The sequence below is a fragment of the Narcine bancroftii genome, chromosome 2 (assembly GCF_036971445.1).
Source record: "Narcine bancroftii isolate sNarBan1 chromosome 2, sNarBan1.hap1, whole genome shotgun sequence".
Lineage (NCBI taxonomy): Eukaryota > Metazoa > Chordata > Chondrichthyes > Torpediniformes > Narcinidae > Narcine > Narcine bancroftii.
In genome coordinates, this window is record NC_091470.1 from 10,717,887 (window position 1) to 10,744,179 (window position 26,293).

General features: G+C 44.8%; 1 protein-coding gene across 7 annotated transcripts in view; it reads left to right on the top strand.

Annotated features, from left to right (window-relative positions):
* The window catches only part of ttll5 (tubulin tyrosine ligase-like family, member 5), a 1,011,501-nt gene that overhangs the window by 41,023 nt on the left and 944,185 nt on the right, over positions 1 to 26,293 (top strand). For all 7 annotated transcript variants that reach the window (XM_069915842.1, XM_069915845.1, XM_069915843.1 and 4 more), the window contains exons 5-8: positions 10,146 to 10,252; positions 17,459 to 17,589; positions 21,121 to 21,203; positions 23,834 to 23,903. In XM_069915842.1, coding sequence (XP_069771943.1) covers positions 10,146 to 10,252; positions 17,459 to 17,589; positions 21,121 to 21,203; positions 23,834 to 23,903 — 391 coding nt within the window. The remainder of the gene's footprint in view (positions 1 to 10,145; positions 10,253 to 17,458; positions 17,590 to 21,120; positions 21,204 to 23,833; positions 23,904 to 26,293) is intronic.

Consider the following 26,293-nt stretch of genomic DNA (forward strand, 5'->3'; position numbering starts at 1 on the left):
GAGCTGTGGTAATTGAGGATTCATTGGTTAGGACAGCAGATAGGAGGTTATGTGAACGAAATAGAGGCTCTCAGATGGGATGTTGCCTCCCAGGTGCCAGGGTCAAGGACGTCTCTGATCGAGTTCATAGCATTCTGGAGGGGGAGCGTAAGCAGCCAGATGTGGTCCACGTGGGAACTATTGACATAGATAGGAGTAGGGATGAGGTCCTGAAGAGGGAATATAAGGAGTTAGAAAATAAGTTAAAAAGCAGGACCTCAAGAGTGATAATCTTGGGATCGCTGCCTGTGCCACGTGGCAGAGAGAGTAGGAACAAGAAGTTGTGGCAGATGAATGTGTGGCTGAAGAGTTGGTCCCAGGGGGCAGGGGTTCAGATTTCTGGATCATTAGGATCTCTTCTGGGGAAGGTCTGACCCGTACAAAAAAGACGGGCTGCACCTGAACTGGAGGGGGACCAATTTCCTGGCGGGCGGGATTGCTAGAGCCGATGGGGAGGGTTTAATATAGTTTGGCAGGGGACAGGAATCAGAATGTGAATGCAGAGATTAGGGTAGAATGACTGAAGCATGATGCTATGAGCTCTGAATTGTTGAGAAAGAGCAGGCAGGGGTCAAAACATAAAGGCAATCAGTTGGAGGGTTTGAAATGTGTACATTTCAATGCTAAGAGTATAGGAATAAAGGTAATGAACAGAGCAATGATTGGTACTTGGAACTACGATGTTATGACTTTAGAGTTGGCTGGAGGAAGGGCAGGATCGGCTGATGCAGGTACCTGGGTTTAGGTGTTTTAAAAAGAATGGGATGGGAGGTAGAATAGGGTGGGGGGGGGGGGTGGGGGAACATTACTGCTCAGGGATAGTATCGTGGCTTTCGAAAGGGAGGAGGCTGCAGAGGGAGGGTCCACTGAGTCGATGTGGTTGGAAATCAGAAATAGGAAGGGAGCTCTCACTGTGCTGGGAGTCATCTGTAGGCCCCAAATAGCCCTCGGGATACCGAGGGGCAGAAAAGCAGGCATATTTTGGATTGAAGCAAGAAATACAGGGTTGTCGTTATGGCACCTCCTGACTGCAAGAGGGAGAGGTGGGGCTGAATTTGTCAGGTGTGTCCAAGAAGGATTCCTGACACCGTGTGGACCAGCCGACGAGAGGAGAGGCCAGACCGGATCTGGTTCTGGGGAATGAACCTGGTCAGGGGGTGGAGCTCTCGGTGGCAGAGCTTTTTGGTGAGAGTGCCCACAACTCCCTGAGTTTCAACATAGTTATGGAAAAGGATATAAACAGTCAAACGGGGAAGGTGTTTAACTGGGGAAGGGCTAATTACAAAGGGATGAGGCAGGAACTAGCGAGAGGAAATTGGGAACAAGGGTGAAAGCACAGAGGTAACGTGGAGGGAGTTTAGGGGCAACTTAAGCAGGGTTTAAGATAGGTTTGTCTCACTGGGACAAGGAAAAGATGGTAGGAAAAGGGAATTGTAGTTAATGAAACAAGTCAGGCAACTGGTCAAGAGGAAGAAGGAACCATACGTTAGATATAGGAAGCAAGAAACAGGAAGGGCTCAGGAAAAGTATATGATAGCCAGGAAGGAGCTTCCCGTCTGCTTCAAAAGCACTTCAATCATCCCCGGTACCCAAGGAGAGTGGTGTGAGCTGTCTCAACTACTCCCACCCATTAGCACTAACTTCTACTGAGATAAACAGCTTTGAGAAGCTGATCATGGACAGAATTAACCTAAGCAAAGATCTGGATCCGCTTTACCTACCGTCACAAAGGCTCCACAGCAGATACAATATCGCTGGCTCTCCACTCAGCTCTGGATCACCTTGAAAACAGCAATTCATAAATATAGCTGCTCTTCGTCAACTACAGCTCAGCCTTCAACACATTATTTTCTCAGTGCTGGCCAAGAAGCTGCAAACACTGGGGCTCTGTACCCCTCCTCTGCAACTGGATCCTTGAGTTTTTCCACTGGAAGCAACATCTCCTCCTCACTAATTATCAACACACATGCACTTCAAGATGCATGATTAGCCCACTGCTGTACTCATTATACATCACGACTGTGTGGCCAGGCATAATTCCAATGCTATCTGCAAGTTTACTGATGACATAATGGTTGTTGGCAGAATCACAAATGGCAATGAGGAAGCACACAGGAGGGGGATAGATCGGCTCTTTGAGTGGTGTCACATCAACAACCTTGCGCTCAACGTTCGCAAAACCAAGGAGAATGATTGTGGACTTTAGGAGGTAGTCCGGGAACATGACCCAGTCATCATCGAGGGCTCAGTCATGAAGAGGGTCAAGAACTTCAAATTCTTGGGTGTCAACATTGTCCTGGAGCCTCCATGTTGATGCAATCACAAAGAAGGCTCACCAGCGGTTATACTTTGTGTTTGAGGAGATTCGGTACATCACCGAAGACTCTAAAACTTACACGAGTGTACCATGGAGAGCATCACTGTCTGGTACAGAAGAGCTAAATCTCAGGACAAGAAAAAAAAACTCCAGAAGGTTGTTAACTCAGCCAGTGTCATCACAAGCATCAGACTTCACTCCATCATGAGGTGGTGTCTTAAAAATGCAGCCTCTAGTCTCAAAGACACTCTGCTACCATCGGGAAGGAGGTACAGGAGATGAGGCGAAGAACTGCGGAAGCTATAGGCTGCTGGAGATTGCTGTCGGGAGACTCGCACTAGGCTATGGACTGCTGGAGATTGGCTTGAACTGGCAGAAGGTATCGGAACCAGGTGCCAAGTGTTCCTGATCGTGTCAGAGGTTCAGATCTGGAGCTCTGCTTTCTAATGGTTTGGTCTGGACTCTGTATGGCTGTGAGGGCTGTGGCAGTGGTGGAGATGAATCTAGAGGCACTCAGTGACTCTGGGGGGCTCTCTTTTCCTTCTCTCTCTCTGACTGTAAGAGGCAATTCCTGCCAGTGGTAAGTCTGTCTGCCTTGCAGCAGGCAAAAAGAAATTTCATGTGGCATGATTGTTTTATTACTATGACAATGAATTGAATCTTGAGGAGCCAAAAGCACTCAGTGGCACAGGCACAACTTCTTCCCTGCTGCCATCAGATTCCTGAATGATCAATGAACCAAAGACACGGCCTTACTTTTTGTGCCCTATTTTTTTTAATATATATTAGTGTTGTAAGATGGTTCATGGTATGAATGTTTGCAATGTGATGCTACCTCAAAACACCAAATTTCGTGACTTGTTCAGAGCAATAAATTCTGATTCTGAGAGGACTCCGGAGAGCTCAAAAATGGTATGAGAAGGCCTCGGCATGTAGGATTAAGGAGAACCCCAAGGCATTCTATGCGTATGTGAAGAACAGAAGGGTGACGAGAATGAAGGTGGGATTACTAAAGGATAAAGGAGGTGCAGGAGGTCCAAAATGAATACTTTGCATCAGTATTAACCAGAGAAAAGGACCTTGATCACGATGAGGTTGAAATGTGTGCTGGACATTGTGGAGATCAAGGAACAGGAACTGTTGGATCTTCTTAGAAACATCAGGTTTCATAAGTCTATGGGGCCAGATGCGATATACTCCAGGCTGCTGTGGGAAGTGAGAAGAGATAGCTGGGGCAGTATCTATGACCTTTGAGTCCTCTTTGGCCACGGGAAGTGCCGGGGGATTGGAGAACGGCAAATGTAGATCCTTTTTTTAAAAAGGTAACACAGAGAATCCTGGGAATTATAGACCAGTGGGTCTTGCATCAGGTGGTGTGAAAACTTATTGAGAGGGTTAAGGATAGGATCTATGAGCATTTGGAGAAGTCCAGTCTACTCAAGGATAGTCAGCATGGCTTTGTGAAGGGAAGGTCATGACTCTAATTGAGGTTTTTGAGGAGTTAACAAAATAAATTGACGTGGTTAGGGTGGTAGATGTGGTCTACATGGATGAGAGACTCATTCAGAAAGTCAAGAGGCATGGTGGAACCTTGGCTGTGTGAACAAAAAAATTGGTTTGCCTGTAGAAAGCAGAGTAGTAGTGGAAGGCTGCCTGGAGGTCAGTGACTAGTGGATTGTCACAAGGATTTGCTCTGGGACCCCTACTCTTTGTGATTTTTATAAATATATTGGATGAAGAGGTGGAAGGATGAGTCAGTAAGTTTGTGGATGACACAAAAGTTGGAGGAGTTGCGGATGGAGCTAAAGGTTGTTGAAGGTTATAAGAGGATATGAAGAGTTGGGCAGAAAAGTGACAGATGGAGTTCAATCTGGATAAGTGTGAGGTGATGCATTGTGAAAGGACAAACCAAAAGGCTGAGTACAGATTTAATGGTCGGTTACTTAAGAGTGTGGATGAACAGAGGGACCTTTGTGTTCAAATCCATTATTCCCTCAAGGTCGCCGCACAGGTTAATAGGATAGTTAAGAAGGCCCATGGGATGCTGGGCTTCATTAATAGGGGCATTACGTTCAGGAGTAGAGAGGTCAAGTTGCAACTCTACAAATCTCTGATAAGACCACACTTAGAGTATTATGTTCAGCTTTTATGGAAGCTATGGAGAGGGTGCAGAGGAGATTTACAGGATGTTGCCTGGATTGGAAAACCAGTCTTATGAGGCAAGGTTAACAGAGCTGGGACATTTCTCTTTGGAGGGTAGAAGTAAAGAGGAGACTTGATAGAGGTCGTCAAGATTATGAGAGGCAAAGATAGGGTGGAGAGCCAGCACCTGTTTCCCAGGGGAGGAATAGCAAACACCATCTATTTATTTATTTATTTATCCATTCATCTATCTATCTATTATTATTTATTAACAGAGTTGTGGGGGCCTGGAATGCCTTGCTGGGGGTGGTGGGGGAGGCTGAAACATTGGGGGCATTTAAGAGACTCTTAGGCAGGCACACGGATGAAAGAAAAATAGAAGGTTGTGGAGTAGGGAGGGTTTAGTACTGTTTTTTAGGAAGGCATATATGGGTCGGCACAACATCGAGGGCCGAAGGGCCTGTACTGTGCTGTATTGTTCTATGTACATGTATAAAAATAAATGTTGTTTAATAAATAGTATAGCTTTGGATTGTTTGTGAACAGTTTATTTCAGTGGTTCAGCAGTTTCACTGCTGTGGGAAGAAGTGGTTTCTCAGTCTGGAGGTGCTGGCACTGATACTCTTGTATCTTTTTCCTGACGGGAAAGATCCTGCGTGTGGGCTGGTAGGTGTCCTCAACGATTTTGTGAGCCGCCTTCTCCCGGTAGGTCACATTGATTGTTGGGGGGGGGTGGGGAAAGGGAAACCCCATTGTTCTTCTCTGCTGGTCTTGTGGATTGGCGTCCGATCCATTTCTCTGCAGTAACTGTACCACACTGTGACGCAGCCAGTCAGGACATTCTTGATAGAGTTCCTGTAGAAAGTTGACATGATGGTGGTCAGTAGCCTTGCAAACTGCAGTCTTATCAGGAAGTGCAGTTGCTGTTGAGCCTTCTTGATGGGTGAGGAGATGTCAAATGTCCACAATAGGTCACTTCTTAGATAGACTTTGGTGCTCGCTACTCTCTCCACGACTGAGCTATTTATGTCATGGAGGGTAGTTTCCCTAGTCTTTTATGGCCTTTGCCAAGGTCCCACATGGGACACTAGCCTGAAAGGTTCAAGCCCATGGGGTCCAAGACCTTGAAAAATTAGATCCAAATTTGTCAGGCAATTGGAGGCAGAAGATGCAACTGATATTCTTCTTCTTTCACACAGCTACTTCACATGTTGAGTTCCCCCACCATTTGTTTTTTTGCTTCCTATAATGAGTAAGGGACTCTTACTGTTCATTATATATGTATGATGTGGATGTAAGAGGTCTGATTTAATTAGGTTGCGGATGATGTGTAAACTGGTGGTGGTGATAGTAAGGAGATTAGTTTTTGATTACAGGGTGTTATTGATCAGTTGGTAAAATGGACAAGGCAGTGGCGGATGGAATTTAATCCTGCGAAGTGTGAGGTGATACTCTCCACCAGGTGTGCCAATAAAGATAGGACATACAGATCAATGTTGGGTGGCTAGGAGGTATTGAGGAGCAGAGAGTCCCTGTCATGTCCAAAGATCCTGGAAGGTGGCAGTACTGGTGGATCAAGTAGGTCAGAAGGCATATGAGTGACCTACCTGTATTAGCCTGGGCTTACACTGCGAGAGAAGGGAACATTTGTATGAAACATTTGTGAGATTACAGCTGGAGTACTATGTACAATTTTGGTCACCACACTTTTGAAGGACGTGGTCGTGTCTGTTGAAGGACGGGCTTCATCTGTGTGAAGTGAGAGTTAATCCTTTGTCAGAACTGGGAAGCTTGTAAAGTTGCAGGGAGAGTGAGGGAGTCAGGATGTTTCTGAAGGGTAAAGCTGGCGTGGCCATGGGGATAAGCCGCAAAGAACAAGATCTGGCCATTGGGTGAATGGAAGCAGATTGACAGGGAGAACGTGGACAGTGTTACGAGCCCAGAGAACCCCAAAACCTAGCAGCAATAGAAATTCACCAAGACAGATGGTTTATTAAACAAAAGTTGCTTTTAATTTTCTTTAAACATAAAAACAGGATCGAACTTTAACTTATTACTATTAACAGAACCCCCTTCTAATTCTAAGCGTATGTGTATATGTTCAGGAAAGTTTTTTGCTTTAATAATTGAGTCATTCACTTCTCCAAGTTCACTGGTATCAGGCAATTCTTATAGTGTGCACAGAATTTAACATTTATGAATCTTCACCTGGATCTGGTGCACCAAAGAAGAGGTACAAGGACTGCTTAAAGAAATCTCTTGGTGCTTGCCACATTGACCACCGCCAGTGGGCTGATATCGCCTCCAACCGTGCATCTTGGCGCCTCACAGTTCAGTGGGCAGCAACCTCCTTTGAAGAAGACCGCAGAGCCCACCTCACTGACAAAAGACAAAGGAAGAAAAACCCAACACCCAACCCCAACCAACCAATTTTCCCTTGCAACCGCTGCAACCGTGCCTGCCTGTCCTGCATAGGACTTGTCAGCCACCAATGAGCCTGCAGCAGACGTGGACATACCCCTCCATAAATCTTCGTCCGCGAAGCCAAGCCAAAGAAAAGAAAGAAAGAAGGTGCATTAAAAAAATGGTTACCACTCAGGAAGGTTTTTGTTGGTTCCAGAGAGATATTTGTTGCTTGTTGGACACACACACAAACTGATTTCCTCCGATCAGCCACTTCAGTGTCTTGCTGAAGAAATTTGCCCCATCATAGGTTTTCCAAATAATATCCTCTTCTAGGTCACCACAGTTCCTCTTATTTCCCTTATTTCAAGAGAAAAAACTCTAGCCAGCCATTTCCTCTTGTAAGGACTACAAGGGTTTTCAACAGGCTGAAGTCAGAACTCTCAACCCATCTTTAAAATGGGGTTTTCAACAAGCCTGCCAGCTTGCCATGTTGCAGCCTCAAAAGCCACTGTAGAACTGACTTCCCTCCCTCTCTCAGAAGAATCCTGTTTTCTTTCCTCTCTCTGCTTGTAAAAGCCAAATAACTTTTACAAACCCATTGAAAGATCTTATCAGCCTCTGATTGTGAACATTATCTATTTGCACCTTCTTTTGAAATTCTTTCCAAAGCAGTTCCATTGTCTTTTGCAAAGTCACTGGTGTCTGAAAGCTCTTGCATTTTAAATGAAATGTGGTGTAAGTATCTGTTAGTGAAGTGACCTGTACTGAATCCTCACAATCTATCTCTTTAAAAACAGAAGCCATGCCCGGCAGGTCAATCTGGGAATGTCCTCCACTCCCAGAGACATTTTAAAAAGGGAGGGGAAAAAAACAGCAAGCTTGCCTAATGTCACAGATGGATGACTGAGAAATCAAGTGACCAGTATTGAGTCCAGAAGGCTGCAACATGCCTAGGTGTTAGGTGCTGTTCCTCTAGCCTCTGTTTGTCTCAATGTAACAGTGATCTTGTTTACAGCTTCTCTCCATGCTAACCCATGTTTTTGTAAGTGCCCCATCGCACAACCTTCGGTCAACCTCCTTGCAGCTTAACAAGCTCTGTTGTCTCCTTCCCAGTTCTGACTAAGGTCTTTGACCTGAAACGTTAGTCCTGTTTCTCTCCCCACAGCTGTCTGATCTGCCAAGTATTTCTAGCATTTTCTGTTTTTACTTTCAGGTTCTGGAGTTTTTTTTTTGCCAGTGTTGCCACATTTATCTCATTTGTGAGGAGAGACTGAATAGATTGGGTTTGTTTTATTTTGGAACTGTGGTAATATGTAATTACACCACTAGGCCACCAGGGGTCATCCCAGTGACCTTGTCTATAAAGTCTTCCAGGTTGGTCTTGCAGAGAGACAAGACCTCTTTGTGTCCATATTAGTTTATTAAAGCTGTCTTATACTCGCACTGCTGGTGGGGTTATTGTCAGTACAATTTAATTTAATTTGAGTCTCCTGGGGCGGTATAGAATGTCGTAGTTAAATGTAGACAGGAGCTGAGGGGTGTATATAAGAAATAAGAGAAATGGGAGCAGGAGTAGCCCATCTGGCCTGTATAGCCTGCTCTGCCATTCCCCATACCCCTTTATTCCCTTACTGTGTAAAACTCTATCCAACCTTGTCTTGAAAACATTTTCTGAGGTCTCCTCCATTGTTTCAATGGACAGCAAATTCCACAGATTTGCCACCCTCTGGGAAAAGCAGTTTCTCCTCATCTCTGCCCTAAATCTACTTCCCTGAAACTTGAGGCTCTGCCCCCTTGTTCTTGTCTCTCCCATAAATGGAAACAACCTACCTTATTCATCTATACTTTTCATAATTTTATCTGTTTCCACAAGATCCCCTCTCATTCTTCTGAATACCAGCAAGGTCAGTCCAGATGCCTCAATATCTCCTCTTAGGTTAACCCCCTCATCTCTGGCATCAACCTGGTGAGCCTCCTCTGGACAACCTCCAAAGCCAGTACATCCTTCCTCACGTAAGGAGACCAGAACTGAAGATAGAATTACAAGGACCTCTATTAGGGTTAGTGTAATGTAGTGGAAACATTTTCTCCTATTGTAGGTGTCTAAAATGAGTGATTTTTGTCAACCTCAGGAAGAATCGTGACTCAGAGTTGTTAAATTTTGGAACACACTACCCTCGTGCATGGTGGAGCCAGAGACTGGCATAGCATTTTAGAGCGATCTAGTCAAGTACTTGAATTTCCAAGGCCAAGAAGACCACAGACTAAGTGATGGTCAACATGGGCATGGTGGATTGAAAGGCCTTTGTGTTTTTGATCTGTGACTCTGCTCTGGCCCTCATTGAGTCCACACCTGTAGACCTGTGTGAATCATAGAATAATAGAATTGTGTAGCCCAGACATGGACACTCTAGGCCTACCTTGTCCACAGTGACTGTGAAGCCTCAGTACTAATCTCATTTGATCTGTTTTCTTCTATGGAATGGGAAATGATGTCAGAATATAGGATGGAAATTGAGAATCCTGCTCTCATTGTTGGGAAGACTAAGGAGCTCATTGTGGACTTCAAGAAGGAGAGGCCAAGGGAATGACACGCCTGTCTTTGTTTATGGATGATTGGGGTTCCTGGGAGTCCAAATGTCAGAGAATCTCTCCTGGAACTGGCACATGATGGAGGTGCCATGAAGGAGGTGCATCAAAGCCTCTGCTTTCTGAAGTCTGAGGAGATTTGAGATGCCATTGAATACTCTTGTGAACTACATGTTACTGTGGAACATTTATAGAGTGGTTTGGAAACTGAAGTCCCCAGGAATGTAAAAAGCTGCAGAAGATGTCAAATCAAGCCAAGGCCATCATGGGCACTAGCCTCTTGTCCATTGAAACCATCTATGTGAGATCCTGCCTCCAAGACTGCCATCATGATGAAGGACCCTGGTCAGAATCTCTTTCGCTACTGCCTTTCTACAAGTTTCAATCCAACAGCTATCTGCTCTTGAATCTCCCAGGTCTGCTCCAACACTAATCATAAATTACTCTGGGTCCATCAAAAGATCTGTCTGAAGTACTGTAATGTCACATTTTTCATATACTGATTTCCATTGAGAATAGTTATTTATCTCTCAGTTGATGCTTGATATCTCCACCTCAGCGCATTGTTTCTGTTTTTTGAATATACTGGCATCCATCCCATAAGCAAGAGTTAATTCTAACATCGACTTGATTGTTTTATCTTTACATACAGGTCCATCCCAACAGTAATGATTTCAACCTTATGTGGACTGGCTCCCATCTGAAACCTTATTTATTACGCACACTACTGGAGTTTCAGAAAGTCAACCACTTTCCCAGGTACACATCTAAACGACCTTGTTTCTTCCTCATCCATCCATTTGCTTGATTCCTTGTGCTTTTTCTGTCAAATTTGAACCTATTGTACTGCTTGTCTGTATTTTCCATGGGTGTTCCCTCTGGCCCTCCTGCAACCTCCTATATTTTAAATTTAAATTTTACTTACAGCATGGTAGAAGTCTATTCTGGCCATTTAAACCCTTCCACCCAATTATACCCAAATTAACCTTTAGCCCTGTATGTTTTGGAGGGTGGGAGGAAACTGGTGCACTCAGGGAAACCTACGCAGACATGAGGAGAGCGTACAAACTCCATCCAGACAGGGTCAGATTCAAACCAGTGTCGCCAGCGCTATAACAGCATCGCACTAACCATGCTAACAGGGAGCTGTGCTCTGAGTGTTCTGCAACAGACCAATTCCTGTCCGTCAATATTTCCTGATGATCTGAGTGGATAGTGATGCTTTTGTGATTATGATTGAAAATGAGAGTGTCTTTGTTGTTTGTGAAAGTGCAGAAGCCTAATAGCCTTGAATGTGCATGAGATTGTCTGATCTTGGAAATTAAGCAGGCTCAGGAGGGGAGACTGCTTGGGGGAATAACAGGTGCTGGCACTGGACAAAGTGGCGACTCTCAGTTTGGAGGGACTGATGGTTTGTGCAGGTGTTAGCCCACTGGCTGACCTGTTTATGGAGGCAATGCCAGACAAACCTGTTGGCCACCATTTTGACTGTGGTGCGAATGGCGGGATGCGCCAGGTTGTGGATAGCCTCAAAAACCTGGCACCTCCATGCAGCCATGATAGGGTGGGGGCTGCCGGTAGAAACATCGCACAGCAGTGTCAGGTTACCTGGGCCGACCAGGATGTCCTCCACCCTGAGACTGGAGACAGCAGTCTTGTAAGTGGGGATCTCAGGCTCCTGCTGCTGTGCTTTGGCGAGGGCCACATAATCGACCCCTTGGGACAGGGCATGTATCGACTCGATTGCGGAGCAAGACAGAGTCAGTTACTACGTTGTTTTTCCACGCGATATGTTGAATGTCTGTGGTAAACTCGGACATGTGGGACAAGTGTCTGCTGTTGGGACAACCACAGGTCTGATACCTTATGGAAGGCGAAAGTCAGTAGATTGTGGAGCATGCCCCCTACCGCTGTGCTGGAGGCGTCGATAGTTAGAGTGGTAGGTGCCTCTGGACTGGGCTGGACCAGGAGGGTGGCATTGGCAAGCATGTCTTTGGCACTCTGGAACGTCCTGGAGAGCTCCTCGTCCCAAGCAATGTCTTTTGCCTTGCTGGTCATCAGCGCAAAGAGGGGGTGCATGATGTGTGTCGCTGCTGGTATGAACCTGTGGTAAAAGTTTATCATACCGGCAAATTCCTGCAGCCCTTTCACTGTGCGTTGCTTCGTGAAGTGCCGGATTACCTCATCCTTCTCAGAAGGGGATGTAGCCCTGTGCCTGTTAACCCTGTTAGTTGACGGTAGTCCCAGGAAGTTGATGGTGTCCAGCATAATGGACACAAGGCTTACAATGAAGCTGTTCAAATTTCAAATACAATTTGAGTTAATTGTATTGGCAGTGGCCTGGAAGTGCACTGCGGCTACCTGGAAGTCCGACTCTAGTCTTGGTATCAAGCGATGGAGCACGGAAGTGCAGAGCTGCATTCCCCTGCAGAAAATGACATAATTTGAGAAACAAATATGACACCTTTCGAAGGATATGGCAGTCATACATGCACCACATAGGCGTATGGCGGTGATTGATAGTTCTCTGCTGTGGCGTCCTCCTCCCCCCCTCCCCCCAGCACTAACCCCGATCAAGGAAAGTCGGGAATGTTTATCAGCCCAATGGCCGCCCGCCGAACCATGGCAATTTCCGTTCCCTAATATTTATTTCCCTGGTGTAGAAAGTTTTGGTTGAAGTCTGGATGAGCTGTCTTGTATTAGACGTGGGGGGGCTGGAAAAGACACGAGCCTATGTGCAGAGTCAATAATGAGAATGGAGTATATGTGAATTTGCATACGAGTTGCCTGGATGGCACTAACAATGTACAAGCTTGTGTGAAAATATAAATAAAATATTTTTTTTAAAAGTTGCTGGTGTCCAGATCGAACTGGCACTTAACGGGGTTGATGGTCAGCCTGAACTCGCTCAGACAGGTGCACAGTTGTCTCAGATGGGCAGTGTGGTTTTGCGGTTGCGGCAAATAGATGAACGCAAATGGGAGGTCCCGGCCCACCGTGTCCATCAGCCTCTGGAAAGGTTTTGCAGTCTTGGGGACGTCCTGGGGGTGAACTGGGATTTGGTAGTACCCCCTTGTCCACCTTGGAGAACACCCGTGCCCTGTCTAGGTTGGTGGCAAGGTCTTGGATGTGGGGCACAGGATATCTGTCTGGTGTGGTGGCCTCATTGAGGTGACGGTAGTCTCCACATGGTCTCTAACCCCCTACTGACTGAGGTACCATGTGGATGGGAGAGGCCCAGGGACATTTGGAGCACCCCACAATCTCCAGCTCCTCTATCTTTTTGAACTCCTCCTTCGCCTTACTGAGCTTTTCGTGGAGTGAGGGCCTTGGGTCAGTTTGTGGTGGCTTGCCTCCTTTGGGTTGGCCGCAGAGAACTATGGCGTCACTATTGAGGGAAACTCCACCAGGATATCTGAGAGCATTATAGAATCCAGGTGGGGGGGCTTGTAGCTTGGCTTCCCCCAGAGGCAGAGTCTGAAAGGTTCTGGCTTCCCTTGACATTGACCATCAAGCAGTAGGCCCGGAGGAAGTTGGCCCTCAGGAGTGATTGCACCACTACCATGAGGGTAAAGCAGCCGTTGTTGAAACAAAGGGGGATGGTGCAGGTCCTGAAAGTTTGAATGCAGGAGCTGTTGACTGCTCTCGGTGTTAGGCCCTGCTTGCCATTGCAAGTGTCGAGGCCAACAGGGGCTAGGATGCTTATCTCTGTGCCCATGCCAACCAGGAAACTCCTGCCCAACAGTGAGTCTCAGACCTGGGTCAATCACCTGGGTCAATCGCTGCAGCCATCAACAATGGTTGGCTAGGGCATTCCCAAAAACCCACAGGGTGGGTGGCATCAACAGCCCTCTGCACCCCATTGCTGATGGCAGTAGCATAGCTGTCCCAGATTGTTCACTTGCCTCTCCTTTGGCCTTGATCTCGCTGGGGGTTGTTCGCGGGGCTTGTTGATGTGGTCCACCATGGCACTGGTGTCCTTTTTTACTCTCTCAAGCATGTCTGCCCAGGCAGTGACCCTCCAAAGGTCGCTGAAGTCTTCATCTGTGAGCAAGAGCCATATAATCCTCAGACAGCTGCTCCAGAAAGATCTGCTCGAAGAACTGGCAGGCTTGTGGCCCTTCATTAATAAGAGGATCTTACTCATTAGGGTGGATGGGGCCCTGTCCCCCTATATGTCCATTTCCAGCAATTGTGGATTAGTAGCTCTTTGAGGGGCCATGTATTTGCCTCGGTCTGGAGGCTGCCGTAGGAAATCTTCAACCCTTGCCGCTGTGTCTTGATCGAGAATGCTCATGATGTAGAAGTAACAGGCATTGTCAGCGGTGGTGTAGCGAAGCTGGAATTGAGCCTCAACCTGCTCCAACCACACGTGCAGCTGTGACACTCAGAATGTTGGAAGCCACAGAGCGAGACCTTGTGGATGGTCGCTGGCTCCGCTTGATCTGTCACCTTCCGGTTGTACCTGTCGGGGTCATCAGTGTAACATTCTCGCTACGACGAGTGTGGAAGGGACACACTCACACACATGAGGAGTCAAAGACTGCTTTATTGCACTGACAGTTCTGCTTGTATGGGCCCCTGGCACTGACGTCAGGCCCCGTGTCATCGGAGCACTGACCTTGGGTTGGTTGGTGTTCCCGCCAGAGTTACCAGTCTTCCTGCTATGTGGAGGACACCTGGGATGGTGGCCGGTGTCACCCCCAGGTCCTCACAGACAGTGTTTGTCGGCCATTTTGCAGGCTGGTTTGCATCTCTGCACAGGCCACTACAATGTAGTACGATGTGACTATAATGGAACCTTTCCCTTTAAAAAAAAAAATAATAATTTTGACATACAGCACGGTAACAGTCTCTTCCAGCCCATGAGCTCATGCTGCCCAATTGTAACCCATTGACCTATAACCTTCGGTATGTTTTGAATGATGGGAGGAAACCTGTGCCCCCCAGAGGAAACCCATGCAGACATGGGAAGAATGTCCAAACTCTTTACAGACAGCACAGGATTTGAACCCGGGTCGCTGGCACTGTAACAGCATTGCATGAACCACTATGTCAACCGTGTGTTGGGATGGTGAGGAAATGCTGTTTATCTTGTACATAAATGGCTCACATATTAGAGTAATAGCTTTAAATAAAATTTGTAGATTTTAAACTATGGAAAGTGGGGAGGGTTATCAATGTGGAGCCTGGCACATCTAAGTGGAATAGACTTCCATATAACCATTTACGGAGCGGAAACAGGCCATGTTGGCCTTTCGAGTCCGCACCGGTTCACTGGTTTTGTGCGCCCTCTTCAGGCAATGGTCCCGTTCTTCTTCTTAACCAGAGTCTCAATATCTCTTGAAAACCAAGGTTCATTGACACTTGGCTATTTTCAAGATTTTTGCCAATGGTACATTTTGCTGGGTGAAATAAATTCCTTGAAAATGGGGAAATGAAGTTCAAGCCAGATCCTCGAGTAATGACCTGTAAATATAGGTATTAAAGCCGGCAGTGCATGAGCTATCACCAAAAAAAACGCACATAGTGGCGTTCTTTACCTTAATGGGAGTCATCACGTCGTGTCTTTGTGAAAATGCAGAGGCTGGAAAGGCTAACAGACTTTAACCAGATTGATCACGAATTGAAGTACATGTTCAGCTTGAGCAGATAATGTAGTGAATGAGCCTATTGCTTTGAATGCTTGGCAGAAATGAGACCCCATTGAGTCAGCTCCATTCTCCTGTCTTCTCCGATAACCCTTGATTCCCTTCCTAATCAAGAACCTAGCGACCTCCTAAATATACCCAATGACTTGATCACCACAGCCGTCCGTGGCAATGAATTCTCTAGATTCACCACCGTCTGGGTAAAGAAATTCCTTCTCATCTCGGTTTGTATTCTTGAGGCTTTGCCCTCTGGTCCAAGTCTCCCTCACCACAGGAAACATCCTCTCCAAATCCACTCTCTCCAGCCCTTTCACCATTCAACAGGTTTCACTGAGATTTCCACTCATTCTTCTAAACTCCACTGAGTACAGTCGGAGAGTCTTCAAAAACTCCTATGATGAGCCTTTCATTTCAGGGATCAATCTAGTGATCCTCTCCAATGGCAACATATCCTTCCTTAGATAAGGAGCCCAAAACTCTTCACCATGCTTTGAGTGCAGTCTGACTTGCCTTGTAAGGTCCCAACATTACATCCGTTTTTATATTCGACCTCTCAAAATGAATGTCTCCTTACCACCAAATCTACCTACAGGTTAACCTTTAGCGAATTTTGCACAAGAACTCCTGAGTTCCTCTGCTACCTTCGATTTCTAAACGTTGCTATTTCTATTAGACCATTGAGTTTAATTTTTCTGGATGTTTGCAAAGTTCTACATAATATTCTAAACCAGTGGATATATTGTTATTTATATTAATGTATTTTGATTTTGTATCTATCAGCAGAATTTTCTTTTTAAAAAAAAAAAAATTGAAATTGTGATTGGCTGAAATATGATAGAAGTTGCATGCTGCCTCGTCTTAGATCTAGTCCAATCTTTAAGTTATAATTTCTGTTGAGGACTGTCACTATGAAGCATGTTAATAATGCCATTGGAATTCTAGCCGTTAACTCTTGAGAGTTGTACAGTACATGGACAGGCTCTACGCCCGTTGTTAATACACAAAGTAGAGAAAGTCAGCTGGTCCCACAGTGACCAGAGGCCACCATTGTTTTGGGCCTGCACTCGTTGTCATGGTTATATCTTTTTGCCTCCTAAGGACACTGTGAGACTCACTGAGTTTCTCCAGCACTTTTGTGTATTAACAATGGGCGTAGAGCCTGTCCATGTACTGCACTTTCCAGCATCTACAGACTTTCTTGTATCACTCCTATGCCAATTGCATCTGTGCTGAATTTCAAATACCATCTGCACGAATCCTGTCTTTCCCCCTCTCATTCCTAATAAGCTCCCACCTTTTCAACCCCACCTGATTCTTGTGCCACACATCATCATTTAGGGAAATTGGCAGTGGTCAAATAATATACAAACTTGGCCCCAAAAAACTATCTGCTGGAAGAACTCAGGTTGAGTAGCATCTGTGGAGGGAAATGGATTGTCTATGTTTCGATTCAGGACCCTTCGCCCAGTCTCGTATCTCTTAATCTACTAAGCTGTATGTCTTTGGCTTGTGGAGGAAACCAAAGCACCAGGGGAAACTCAAATAGTCACAGGAGACATGGAAGCTCTGCAATCGGCCTTTGAGTTCAGGATTCCATCCAGGTTACCCAGAGTTGTGGGAAAGTGGCGTCAAACACTGCAGGGATTTTGCTACCCGAGTCATTTCTGTTCTATCAATGGTAATCACGTCAGTGCCATCATGCAGAAAGCTAGCCAGTGGCTAGGAGTTTGAGGAGATTTGGTCTGTCACCAAAGACTCTGCAAATTTCTACAGGTGGAGTGTGGAGAGCATTCTGACCGGTTGCATCACTGTCGGGTATGGAGGGGTCAATGCACAGGTCAGGAGCAGGCTACAGAGAGTTGTGAACTCAGCCAATGACGTCATGACCATTAACGAATCAATAAGAGGTGGTGTCCAAAGAAAGCAACCTCTGTCCTCAAAGACCTCCACCACCCAGGCCATGTCCACTTCACTCTGCCACCATCAGGAAGGAGGTACAGGAGCCTGAAAATGCATACCCAACATTACAAAAACAGCTTCTTCCCCTCTGCCGTCAGATTTCTTAATGGACAATGATCTCTAGACATTACTTCTTTTTGCACTAATTAATTAATTTAAATATTGTATTTACAGAAAAGTAATTTGTAGCAATTTTGCACCTGCAGTACACAATATTGCTACTGCAAAACAAATTTCACGCACGTTCATGACCATAAACCTGATTCTGCTCTGACTCTCAACTTTGTACTCTGAGAAGCTTGAGGATATGATTGTTATTTCACTTTATTGATCGTTTTTTTTTGTTCTTGTCCAGATCGTATGAGTTGACCAGAAAGGATCGATTGTATAAAAATATTCAACGCATGCAACAAACTCATGGTTTCAAGCACTTCAACATTATACCTCAGGCATTTATCCTCCCTTCTGAGTATCAGGAATTATGGAGTAAGAGGATTTTGTACTCTCACACTGTAGTCCAGCCCAAAGGAGACTGTTCAGTTAATGTGTTTCTTGTTCATTTCCATCATTAAGAAAACTGAGAATTAAAGTCTGTTTCCACAATCTGAAAGTGCCCAAAAGGTAATGTTTGACTATAATTGGTAATTGCTCAGCAGGTCAGGCAGCATTTCACAAGGTAAAGAAACAGCTGTAGACCATTTGGCCCATCGAGTCTGCTCCGCAACCCCACCCTGAGATAAACCATTCTTGTATCTAGTTCCATTTTCCAGCCTCTTCCCCATATCCCTTGATACCCTGACTAATTTGATACCTGTCAGTCTCCTCCTCAAACTCCCCCAATCATCTGGCCTCCACAGCTGGATGTGGCAACGAATTCCACAAATCCACGACCCTCTGGCTAAAGAAATTTTTCCTCATCTCTGTTTTAAATGGGTACCTTCTAATTCTAAAACTGTGCCCTCTTGTCTCTGATTCAACCACCAAGGGAAACATCTTATTCACATCTACTCTGTCCAATCCTTTCAGCATTTAAAATGTTTTTGAGATCCCCTCTCATTCTTCTAGACTCCAATGAACACAGTCCAAGAGCTGCAAGACATTCCTCATATGTTAGTCCCTGCATTCCAGGAATCATCCTGGTAAATCTTCTCTGGACTCTCTCCAACATCATGACATCCCTTCGAAGACAAGGGGTGTAAAATTGCACACAGTTACTCCAAATGAGGTCTCACCAGTGCCCCATAGATCCTCATTAACACCTCTTTACTCTTATACACTACTCCTCTTGAAATTAATGCCTACATAGCATTTTCTTTCTTTACTGCCAATCCAACTTGGTGGTTAACTTTTAGGTTATCCTGCACCAGGATCCCAAAGTCCCTTTGCACTTCTGAATTTTGAATTTTCTTGACTCCAAGACAACATTTAGTGAACTGATTTTTAATCAGGACTGGGAGAAGTAGTATATAAAGCATGTTTTAAATAGGAAGGGGGGAGATTTGGAGAGAAAAATGGGAAAGACTGACTCGAGTGGAGACTGAATGGCACATACTGGTGTTGTTGATTGAGAGAAAGTGCTAACTTCCATTAAATAAAGCAATGTATGTATAGGCTGGTTCATCCCGTATGTTCCCCAGTTATAAGACATAGGAGCAGAAATGGGCCATTCAGCCCATTGAGTCTGCCCCACCATTTAATCATGGAGCCGATCTATTTTCCCACTCAGTCCCACTGCCCAGCCTTCTTCCCATAACCTTGGATGCTTTAAATCTATTTAATTTTTGTGGCGCAAGGTACAATTGATGCAAATATTTATACTAAACCCATCTATATCTAACATTTATTGTGTTTGTCATACAATCATCATAATTCTTGCCAATTTTTCTCCACAATATTTGTATTCAAACCAATTTTCCATCTGTTTAGACCTATGTATTCTCTGCTTCAAAGTTCCTTTTTGCAATAATAAGTACATAGCAGATGTAAATTTCTTAGTAAGTCTATTACAAATCAAAGTTTCTATTTTACTTCTTTCATTGGACCCAATTTATCTCCTAAATATGCTTTTAATAGATAATAGCAAAATATTGTATTATTCTGTATGCAGTATTTATTTTTTAATTGATCAAATGACATTGTTTTGTTCTTCATAACAATTGTCTATATTTCTAATTTCTTTAGAGAGCCAAACATTAAAAAGTCTATTGTTCATGGTAAATGGTATAAGTCTGTTTTGAATCTAAGGCATTTTAATTAACCCATAATTCCTATTCCATTTCATTGTTTCATATATTAATCCAAACCTGTGCTACAACAGTGGCACATCTTCAGATATTAATCTTGGTTCCCATTTATATATAAAATTTTCTGATGGCTTCTCTCCTATCTTGTACATCTTTATTTTAATCCATGCTGATTTCTCTCCTTCATAAAAAGAAGAGAAATCTTATTTGTGTGGAAGTTCGCAGACCTCCCAATTCATATCGCCATGTTAAATTTTCTAACGATACTCTTGACAGTTTGCCCTTCCAAAGAAATTTTCTTACCTATTTATTTAATTCCTGAAAATAATTTTTGCGGAAGAGGTGTAGGTAATGTTTGAAAAAGATATTGCACTCTTGGAAATATTTTCATTTTTATACAATTAACTCTTCCCAATAATGTTATTGGAAATTCCATCCATTTTTAAAAATCTTCATCAACTTTCTGAAGTAAAGGGTTTATAATTTAACTTGTGTATATATTATTTAAATTATTATCTACTCGTATCCCTAAATATTTTGTTCCATTCAATGACCATTTAAATTGAGAATCTCTTTTACACGGAGTATAATGATGTTTTTCAATAGATCCTCTAATTGAAAGGTTAATTTTCTTTCTTTCTCTAGAGATGCTGCCTGATCTCTTGAGTATTTCCAGCATTATCTGCAGAAGCAGTATTTTGCTTTTGTTAAAAGCTTCAATAAATTTAATAATATTCTTCACAAAAGAAGCCTGCTGTCCAGGATTGATCTGAGGCTTGACTTTTAACTCTCTTCTGAGCAGCTGTGCAGGCCTCTTGCTTGGAACACTTGTTAAGGCTCCATTTGAGCACTGTGGAGGTACTCTCTGTTCTTGTTAATCATTGTTAATCAATCAGCTTAGTCCACCCATCTTATTTTGCAATATTTTCCCTCCAGTTCAAGTTAATTATCTGACAGTATATATACAACCCAATGAAACAGTGTTGCTTTGGACCACTGTGCACGCACATTCACAATACAAAGGACATATTAATCACATATATACATAAATCTTTTAATTCCTTTTAAACATTTGAATAAGAGCAAAGTACTCTTATTCATCAGTTTTATTTCCCTTTGGTCAGAAAGCTGTCTTGATCTTCCATCTAACTTGCTGATAAAATGTCCTTGTAGGTTGGAAACAAAGTCAACACCAACTGGGTTGTTCAGAGTACACCTTTCCAAAGTTTTAATCCTTAAGGATCAGTCAGTCTGGATAGATACATTGTTTTTGCAATTTTAGGGTTAGAATTTAAGAGCAAAATGTGGGCAGGCGCCAGAATGAGAGTTTCAGGCTTGAGCCCTTCATCAAGAACGCCTGTCTACATTTTGCTCATACTTTGATGAGGGGCTCAAGCCCAAAATGTTGGTTCTGTATTTTTACTTTTGCTATATAAAGGACACTGTTTGGCCTGCTGAGTTTCTCCAGCGTTGTGTTTTTACTTCAACCACGGTGTCTGCAGACTTTTGTATTTTAACCCCAAACTTGTCACATAGTGAGCCTGGATCTATTCTAGTCTCTTGGGGCCCCACGACAGGTTCACTACTACCTTGAAAACATCTAGTTTAATCCCTCCCAAGGGATAGGGTCCGGGATTTATTCTAGTTCCTTGGTGCAATTCAAAATGTTCCATTCCTGGTCCCAGTGGGAGAACAAGGTCCTGTACCATTGTCTTTGGCATAATTTTTTTTGTTAGAAATGTCAACATTGTTGATGATGCTTTTTATCTTCAAGATGCCCATTCAAAGGATAAGGGACCGTGGATCGTCAAACCTGTGGCATCATCCAGAGGCCGGGGTGTCTACCTGGTCAGCAGTGTAAGTGCTGCAGGACATCATCACTGGGGTCCTGGATTCAAAATCGAGGCTGTGGTACAAGTGCACAACTGGCCTTGATGTTTTAAGCTCAGAGAGAAACCTTTGTCTTGCTGTGAGCTACATATTAGGATTCCTTTTTTCAACCCTTTCTAAGTCCATTTCATTGGATGCCAAATGAGGACCAGATTGACCATGACTCCTCCTTGATGTTGAGCAGCATATTAATGGTCATTGTCTCCTCACACCAGGAGAGTCACATGCACAAGATAGTTCACTTGGAATCGAGGCTGACTTGCTTCCTCCCTGGTTCTTCAGATTCTGTGGTAATTCATGAGCAGGAAACCTGGGAACCACTGACTTTTCCATAGATGGGCAATGGTTGCCCAGTGAGGCAGCTAACGGGTAGGTTTATGCTGGGTTTTGGTGTACGGTGACACATAGGTTGAGCTATTGAATGCTCCTTCATTACTAAGAGCAGTCATATTCCAGATTCCCAGGAGTAGGAGAATGCTGCAATTTTTTTTCCAAAGAGATTTTGAGAACATCCTTGAATCATTTGCTCAGGTCACTTGGAAATCTCTTCCTATGACAAAGCTTGAAATAGATCATCTGTGTTGAGAATCAGGCGATGTTGGTCTGCTTAGCCTTCAAGTGAATTTGGAGAATTTTGTGGAGACTGTTCTTCGAGGTGCCTGCTACTGGTTGTCTGAAAGTCGGGAATTGCTGCTGTGTGATCGATTAGGAGCTTTTTTTATTGACAGCACATTAGAAGTCAATTCTGGACTTTCAAACCTGTGCTAATTACTCCCAAATCAATCTACAGCCCCCAGTACATTTTGAAAGGTGGGAGGAAACCCACGCAGACACAGGGAGAATGTGCAAACATTACAGACAGCACAGGATTCTAACCTTGGATGCTGGGTGCTGTAACAGGGTGTGTTAACTGGTATGTTAATGCATTATAGGAAGGATGTGGAAGCAATGGAGAGGGATCAGAGGAGATTTACCAGGATGTTGCCTGGATTGGAGAACATGTCTTATGAGGCCAGGTTAGCAGAGGTGGGACTTTCCTCTTTGGAGTGTAGAAGGATGAGAGGAGACTTGATAGAGGCATTATGAGAGACATAGACAGGGTGGACAGCTAGCACTTGTTTCTCAGCAAACACCAGAGGACATGGGTACGAAGGGAAGGAAGGGAAGTTTAGGGGAGACATCAGGGGTATGTTATTTTATGCAGAGAGTTGTGGGGGGCTGGAATGGCTTGCCAAAGGCTGGAACATTGGAGGCATTGAAAAGACTCTTAGACAGGCACATGGATGAAGGAAAAATAGAGGGTTACGGGGCAGGGAGGGTATAATATATATGGTCTGCACAACATTGAGGGGTGAAGGGCCTGTACTGTAGTGTTCTGTGTTTAATCATACCGCCTTTTATGCCAAATAAGGTCAATCTTTCCACACCCTTTTTGTCAGACAGGCATAACTGGTGAATTTTATCATCGGTCACTTTCACTGCAAATTGGCTTCTGATGTGTGGGTTATGGATAACTAAATGAAGCAAAGTGGGACTGAGCTAGGCTATTTAGTCTGAAAAGGTCGGATTTGATGGGATGCAGCTTGATCTGGCCAGTTGAATATGAAATTGGTTGGATGTTAGACAGGAAGAAGACCGCAGAGCCCACCTCACTGACAAAAGGCAAAGGAGGAAAAACCCAACACCCAACCCCAACCAACCAATTTTCCGCTGCAACCGTGTCTGCCTGTCCCGCATTGGACTTGTCAGCCACAAACGAGCCTGCAGCTGACGTGGACATTTACCCCCTCCATAAATCTTCGTCCGCTAAGCCAAGCAAAAGAAAGAAAGAAAAAAGTGAAGGCTTGCTGCTCAGATTGGAGGCCTGGAACCACTGGTTTGCCGCGGGGGCCAATGTTTTGTCACCCAACTCTCAGAAAAATGTCATTATGCTAAAAAGGTGTCAAAAAGATTCAGGACAATGTAACCAGTGTTGGCAGTCTCAAGTTGTAAGAATAGGCAGGGACTTTACTCCCTGGTGTGTAGGAGGCTGAAGTGGGGTGGGGGGGGGGGCGCGGGTGGGGTGGGGGGAACCTTGCAGAGATTTATAAAATCATTAGGGGAAGAAATAAGCTAAATAGTCTTTTTCCCCAGGGTAAAGGAGTTTAAAACTAGAAGGCATGGTTTTGAGATGAGTGGGCAGAGATTTAATAGAGCTTTACCTAAGTAGTGGTTGCCTGATGCCTGGCAGCTGAGGGGGTGGGCATTTGAACCTATGAGAGCGCTACCTTCTGAGAAATGGTGTGCCGAGGACCTTTGATGCATCTTCATGAGTTTGATCAGGCCCTTTCGAAGAATAATGCTCGATTATTTTTTATTTTTGCCTCTTCTCCCCCACACCTTTCTGCCCAATGAGGTTCACTGGGTATCACCTTGGGGCCTCCTCTGTGGGGCTCTTGACTCAATGACTCATGCGCTGGGGTTTGTATCACAAGAACCTTGTTTCGATACTCCTCCCAGAGATGAGCTAACCTTAACCCTGAAGTGTTGCGACCTGGTTGTCGGTATCAGTTTGTTTCATTCACTCAAACATGTTCCTTCTCTTTGTAATGTTTCAGCCCAGCCAAATTACTACAGACGAGAGTATCCTAGTTTCCCGTTACATCCGCTCTCCACTGCTGATAGATGGTAAGTTTTTCTTTCTGTGCATTAAATCGACTTCATGTTCTGGACTTGACCATTCAGCTCCTTTTAATTTGCAAATGTTTAATTGAACATTCCTGTCCCAGTGTTGGTGCTCATTAGTTTCAACTTGCTTGGCCCACAAAGGGAGCAGAATTCAGGCAATATTAGATTCTTTGTCATTGCCATAGAATTATAGAGAGTTACAGGGCAAAAACAGGCCCTTCACCTCAACCCATCCATGCTGACCAAGGTGCAATTAAGACCATAAGACACAAGAACAGAAATAGGCCATTCAGCCCATCGAATCTTCCCCACCATAAAATCACGAGCTGATCCATTTTCCCACTTAGCCCCACTGCCTGACCTTCTCCCCATAACTTTTGATGCCCTGGCTAATCAAGAACCTATCTCTCTTTGGCTTGGCTTCGCGGACGAAGATTTATGGAGGGGGTAAAAAGTCCACGTCAGCTGCAGGCTCGTTTGTGGCTGACAAGTCCGATGCGGGACAGGCAGACACGATTGCAGCGGTTGCAAGGGAAAATTGGTGGGTTGGGGTTGGGTGTTGGGTTTTTCCTCCTTTGCCTTTTGTCAGTGAGGTGGGCTCTGCGGTCTTCTTCAAAGGAGGTTGCTGCCCGCCAAACTGTGAGGCGCCAAGATGCACGGTTTGAGGCGTTATCAGCCCACTGGCGGTGGTCAATGTGGCAGGCACCAAGAGATTTCTTTCGGCAGTCCTTGTACCTTTTCTTTGGTGCACCTCTGTCACGGTGGCCAGTGGAGAGCTCGCCATATAACACGATCTTGGGAAGGCGATGGTCCTCCATTCTGGAGACGTGACCCATCCAGCGCAGCTGGATCTTCAGCAGCGTGGACTCGATGCTGTCGACCTCTGCCATCTCGAGTACTTCGACGTTAGGGGTGTAAGCGCTCCAATGGATGTTGAGGATGGAGCGGAGACAACGCTGGTGGAAGCGTTCTAGGAGCCGTAGGTGGTGCCGGTAGAGGACCCATGATTCGGAGCCGAACAGGAGTGTGGGTATGACAACGGCTCTGTATACGCTTATCTTTGTGAGGTTTTTCAGTTGGTTGTTTTTCCAGACTCTTTTGTGTAGTCTTCCAAAGGTGCTATTTGCCTTGGCGAGTCTGTTGTCTATCTCATTGTCGATCCTTGCATCTGATGAAATGGTGCAGCCGAGATAGGTAAACTGGTTGACCGTTTTGAGTTTTGTGTGCCCGATGGAGATGTGGGGGGGCTGGTAGTCATGGTGGGGAGCTGGCTGATGGAGGACCTCAGTTTTCTTCAGGCTGACTTCCAGGCCAAACATTTTGGCAGTTTCCGCAAAGCAGGACGTCAAGCGCTGAAGAGCTGGCTCTGAATGGGCAACTAAAGCGGCATCATCTGCAAAGAGTAGTTCACGGACAAGTTTCTCTTGTGTCTTGGTGTGAGCTTGCAGGCGCCTCAGATTGAAGAGACTGCCATCCGTGCGGTACCGGATGTAAACAGCGTCTTCATTGTTGGGGTCTTTCATGGCTTGGTTCAGCATCATGCTGAAGAAGATTGAAAAGAGGGTTGGTGCGAGAACACAGCCTTGCTTCACGCCATTGTTAATGGAGAAGGGTTCAGAGAGCTCATTGCTGTATCTGACCCGACCTTGTTGGTTTTCGTGCCTTGGTGGTCTCTGTTAAATACACCCAATGACTTGGCCTCCACAACTGCTAACAGCAATAAATTCCACAGATTCATCATCCTCTGGCTGAAGAAATTTCTTCACATCTCTGTTCTAAGTGGATGACCTTAAATCCTGAAGTTGTGCCCTCTTGTCCTAGACTCCTCAACTATGGGAAACAATGTTTCTGCATGTCAGAGTAAAATCTCATCTGTCATTCCTTTGATCACTTTTCCCAGTTGTTGTAACCAAGGCACAAGACTTGCATCACCAAAATAAGGAACAAGCTCCTCAACAACCATCTCAATCAGAGACTCGTTTAAGGACTCTTGTGCACTTTATGGAGTTTTCTCTCTCTCTGTATTGCACAGTCAGTTTCTTTACATTTCTTTATTTGTTTACATGTGTATGTAGAGTACAGTTTATTTATGCCCTGTCAATAAGTGGTAATTCTGCTTGGTCTCTAGGAAAAAGAATCTCAGGGTTGTATGTGATTCCTTTGTGCTCCTTTTGTGGCCTTCTAATGCTCTCCTCTTTTTCTCTCCTTCCCATTTCCAGTTCTCCTCCCTCCTTTCCCCCTCTTTTCACCTAGCCATCCCTCCTCCCCTTCATCGTTGCTGTCCCCTCCCTCCTTTCTCTATCACCTCCTGCCTCTGTGGTCACACCTCTCCCCACCCCCCACCCCCACTCTTTTGTTTGGACACCTGCGACATTTTTCCATACCTTGAT